Here is a 5,000-nt window from a genome sequence, read left to right as displayed (position 1 = left end):
CAGGAGGTTGACCACGTTCAGGTGGGGTCCAAGGTGACTCATGATCTTCAGCTCTGACATGAGGGCTTGTTTCTCACTGCTTCGGGCTGTAGCTGAGGAGGGAGAGGGGCTCAGCCTGGGTGGGCCACTGAGGCAGTATAGAGGCCCTACCAGGGCCCACTCTGGCTCTTCTGTCCCACGCTGTTGTAGGACTCGTGTCCTAGGATGGTGAGGACCTCATTGGAACGGGAAGAAAGTAGAAGGAGAGGAGAGAAGAAGGAGGAATCCAAAGAGGTCACAGTGAGGAGCTTTTCTGTCCCACAAACTCAGGACCAGGGCCCTTCAGAAGAAACCAAACGTACAGGGAAAGGTAAGGCAGAGTGAGCCCCAGGCATGAGGAAGGGGGGGGGCTAGCTCACATTTCAAGACTCACATTTCAGCATCTTGACAGCCACTTTCATGGTAGCCTGTGAATGGCTCAGACCATGGGCCGTGGCCTCCACCACTTGTCCGAAGGCTCCAGAGCCTAGAGTCCGTCCTAGGATGGATAGAAACCTTCAGTTCCTGGAAACTAGAACCCTCACCTCATCTTCCCACTCAGAACGAGGGACTATTCTCTTAGGTCATCCGTCCCTCCCAACACCTCACTGTGCTCCCCCTCAGGAAGCTTCCCATCCTTTGGGCCTCATCTAGATTCTGCCTGCTGTCTGCCTCCTGTGGAGTCCTTGGAAGACCTCCTGCCTCCTCAGAGAATCAAAGCTCCTCTGCACCCACCTCAGACTCCCTAGACTATCGCTAGCACTTCTTCTTTGACCCGGAGGGGTCCCATATCAGTCTTGGGTTCCTAGGGCTTCCATGTCTGCCCCATATAGAAAGGATACTGAGAGCCAGAGAAGGCAAGATATCAGCTCTGGGCCCCAGCTAGTAGCAGCCACGCTGGGAGCAGATATCAGGGTCCCCATGACCACCAAAGACCTCTTAGGACTGACCGAGCACAAGCTGGTCCCGCGGCAGCTCCCAGGTAGAGTCATAAGGTAGCTGCATAGGGTCCACATAGATGTATTCATGGCCATCAGAGCTCACAGACTCGATCACCTTCCACCGGATCTCATAGCGTGGTTTCTGCAGGGTAAGACCAACAGATGAGCCTGGATCAACAGGTCCAGCCCTTAGATGGCAGACGGGACAGGAGACTGAGACCAAGAGAGGGCAGGAACATATTTGAAGTAATGCAACAAGTGATCAGCAAAACCAAGGTCTCCATGAGCTTAGAGGCAACTGGCACTAAGGGGCCCCAGCAGGTGGAAGGTGTGGGTGAGAAATCCTGAGGATGCAGCCTCTGGAGAGCAGCTGACAGGGTGGTCCTCACTCACTAGAACTGCTCCATCAGCTTCTCTCTGAGCCCCAGCTACTCCTCAGATGGGAAGGGCAGGTTACCCAGGAAGTGACACAAGGTAGTACAGACATCAATTGTGGGGGGCCCCTTCCCCAAGTCATGTCTGTCTCTCTGGGATCTCAAAAGGACACAACCTTTGGATGTGGAAATCTTAGGATGCCGGAGTCACAGGACTGGAATCTTATAATGACAGGATGAAGGGGTACTAAGGTCCCAATTCAGGAATCTGAAGCGTTTGGAGCTACAGAATGGGGAAAATGTCAGAATAAAGCATTGAAACTTCAGATTTGTGGGGTCAGATTGCAGTCTAGTGACTCATGGCAGGCTCTGTGGGTAAGAGCTGGAAGAATCATGGGGCCAGGAAAATCCACCCACAAAGTGCCATTTGTCCCAGAACTGGCTTGAACGGGAAGGATCTTGGCAGGGGAAAGAGCAGGGGCCAGCAATCCTGGACCACTTGCACCAGGCCCAGGTCAGCCCAGCCTGCTGGGGACGGACGGAGGGAGATGGAGACCCCGTGTTGTTCCGAGACAGCTCCCAGCTGAGCTCTGCGTTGGGCCCTTCATATGTGCCAGATTGTGTGACAGTCCGTGGAGACCACGAGGAAATATGGGTACTACTTTGCACTTACAGGCTAGAGGTACTTACCTTCTGCCACAGCATGATCAGGATGATGAGAGAGATGACAGTGAGGACCACCAAGGCCAGGATGGCTGAGATCACCACCACTTTGAAGGGCAGGGCTGAAGACAGAGACCAGAGCAGCCATAAGCAAACGGTGGCTGGCAGCTGCTCTCATCTTGTTGTGGACTTGCTCGGCCTAGTACATGAGCCCTTACTGCCTAGACAGCCGGCCTCGGGGCCCACACTCAGGCCCTACCTGCAAACTCCAGTGCCCCTCAATGATTCCCTGCTCAGATCCCAGCCAGGCTCAGGCTGGCCTTCAGCACTTGCCAGGCTCAGGGTGGCCTCTGCTAGGCTGTGAAAACCCTCTTCTGGTCCCTGAGGATTACCTGTGCTTCTCACAGCGTCAGGCACCCTGAAGACCAGGCCATGTCCTCCTCTCTTCTGAGCCCATGCCCTGTTAGGCTGCCATGCCCGGGTCATAGATTTAAGTGCCATTTCTAACCAAATGGCCGAGACACTCACTGGCTGCCCTAATGGAGCTGACTCTGAACCTCAGCAGCCCCGTGAATCCACACCCAGAAAGGAGTCTGTTCCTCCCAGTCCTACCCTGGGGACCAGCTTGTGTATGTGGTGGGGCAGTCATAGAGAGGACTGCCCAGGGCACTAAGGTAAACACGCAGGTCTACCTGGGTCCCCTGAGCCCTGGGTCTTCTCTAGCCCAAGGCTTCCGCCTCGCTGCTACCCAGTCAGCCTGGCTGAACTGCCAGCCCCTGTCCTTCCCCACTTAGTAATATCTGTTGTCTTCTGGGAACTAGTTTCTTCCTCCTATGTCCCCTTCCTGCCCCCCTCTCTTCCCCAGGGAGCCTGCCTCCGGCTTACTCCACATCCTTTCCTTCTTAGGGTCACTGACGGACATCTTTGTTCTCTCTTCCCAACAGCCCCACATCCTGGTCTTGCAAAGGGAGCCTGAACCCTCCGGGGATTCATCAGAGTCATCCCAGGTCTCTGTGTAATAGTACGTGGTGTCCTGTCCAGGCGTCACACAATGACTTTCCTTCTGCCTTTGCTCAGGCCCAGAGTGGGTCTATATGGCAGGCTGTGCACTCTGCTGTGCCCACTTGCTCAGGGATATATGTATATATAAGGGATATGTGTAAATATATATATATATAGGAGTGGGGAGAAATAAGGGCATTTCATATTTTACGTCTGTGTATATGTGACTGAATGCCATGTGTGTGGATGCTGATGGAAGCCAGAAGAAAGCATTAAAGCCATGGGCGCCGGAGCTACAAGTGGTCATGAACACCCTGACATGGGTGCTAGGACTAGAACTCAGCTCCTTAGGAAGAGCCACAAGTGCACCTAAGCTCGGAGTCATCTGTCCAGCCCAATAAGGATATTTAAAAAGCTCACTCATAGTCTAAGGGCAGGTGACAGGTATGTATATAGACAAACATGTACAAGCCTGTGGACCAGCCTCTGTGTGTTTGTGTGTGTGTGTGTGTGTGTGTGTGTGTGTGTGTGTGTATACAAAATGCCTTTTGAAGCTCTGATTTCTCTGACTTCTGTATCCTGTAACACCCCACTCCTTACCACTTCCTTTCCCATTTCCTCCCCTGCCCCAAATCCACATACCATTTGCCGTCCAGACAGTCTGGTTTCCTTGAACTTCTCAGAACCAACTCTACCGCTAGGTTTTTCCACAGGCCTCCAAGGCTGCAACACCACCCCTCCCAGGCCTCCATGGTTCTAACACCACCCACCCAGGCCTCCATGATTCTAACACCGCCCCTCCCAGGCCTCCATGGCCCTAACACCACCCACCCAGGCCTCCATGGCTGCAACACCACCCACCCAGGCTAACACCTTGTCATCTTTCAGCATTTGATGCTAAGCTTTTTTTCCTGGGGTACTTCCCCAACCCCACGGTTGCCACAGGGCTTCTTCCTTCTCAGGGCTGCTCCTTGGAAGTAGTGATCCAGCGTAGGCTGGTTTACTTCCTTGTCTGCCTCCTCCCTCAGGACTGGCCCATTGGCCTCTGTACCCTAGTGAATTTGGGTCCTCATAACTCACTGAATAGGAAAATAGGCGAATGATGAATCATGCACACACAGATGCAGGCAGGGGTGAGTGGGAGACATGTACACACAACTGGACTCTGGCAAGCACTGTTCACATGTGCCATAATCATACATAATGTGTACCTGCTAAGGTTCACACATTGTCTGGAGGTGTATATGTACAGAGTAGTGCTCAGTGCTTTTTTTTGTGTGTTTTATATGTTGCAATTATGTAAATACCATGCCAATTTTCACACATGCACAGGAATTGTACATGCATGGTTTCTACACATGTATGGGGATTGTGCTCCCACATGTACATGCATATAGACATTCATTTTGTGGTTTTACATACAAGTCTTGGATTTAGGCAGGCTTATACACACAGCTTACACAAATATATTCTGCAGGTTTTTGTTTTGGTGGGTTTTTTTTTTTTTTTTTTTGGTTTTTGGTTTTTTTGAGACAGGATTTCTCTGTGTAGTTTTGGTGCCTGTCCTGGATCTCACTCTGTACACCAGGCTGACCTCAAACTCACAAGGATCCACTTGGCTCTGCCTCCCAAGTGCTAGGATTAAAGGCATGTGCCACCACCACCGGGCCTGCAGTTTTATATACATGGACAGCATGGTGCATGCTTGAGTACATGCTAACACATGTATACTCTGGGGATTAGGCATCCTCAGCACAGACTGCAAATGTGCACATGAAGAGTGTACACCGGAACCCGAATCCCAAGGTCAGCCTACTTGTGTTCAGAGTTTACTGAATGCATCATGCATACCAGTTCATTTTCTCCCCATGAGTCAATGCTTTTCATGTTTGTGCTGCATAGACTTGTGTTCATGCACCTGTGTCCACGTCATACATTGTGCATGTGCATAGGAACACACTCTGGTGGGTTTTGCAAATGTTCCTATGGGCTTGTGAGCATG

At 51.7% G+C, this 5,000-nt stretch overlaps 1 protein-coding gene across 3 annotated transcripts in view; it reads right to left on the bottom strand.

The window, feature by feature from the left end:
* Positions 1 to 5,000, bottom strand: part of Pdgfrb (platelet derived growth factor receptor beta) — a 40,334-nt gene that overhangs the window by 10,175 nt on the left and 25,159 nt on the right. For all 3 annotated transcript variants that reach the window (XM_036204987.1, XM_036204988.1, XM_036204990.1), the window contains 4 exons: positions 2,024 to 2,118; positions 969 to 1,101; positions 413 to 517; positions 1 to 92 (listed from right to left, as the gene is read on the bottom strand). The exon at positions 1 to 92 is cut by the window's left edge and continues 19 nt beyond it. In XM_036204987.1, the coding sequence (XP_036060880.1) occupies positions 1 to 92; positions 413 to 517; positions 969 to 1,101; positions 2,024 to 2,118 (425 nt within the window). The remainder of the gene's footprint in view (positions 93 to 412; positions 518 to 968; positions 1,102 to 2,023; positions 2,119 to 5,000) is intronic.

This window comes from Onychomys torridus, chromosome 13 (assembly GCF_903995425.1).
Source record: "Onychomys torridus chromosome 13, mOncTor1.1, whole genome shotgun sequence".
NCBI classification, from domain to species: Eukaryota; Metazoa; Chordata; class Mammalia; order Rodentia; family Cricetidae; genus Onychomys; species Onychomys torridus.
Note: the sequence above shows the minus strand (reverse complement) of the source record. Positions and strands in the feature narration are given on the sequence as shown.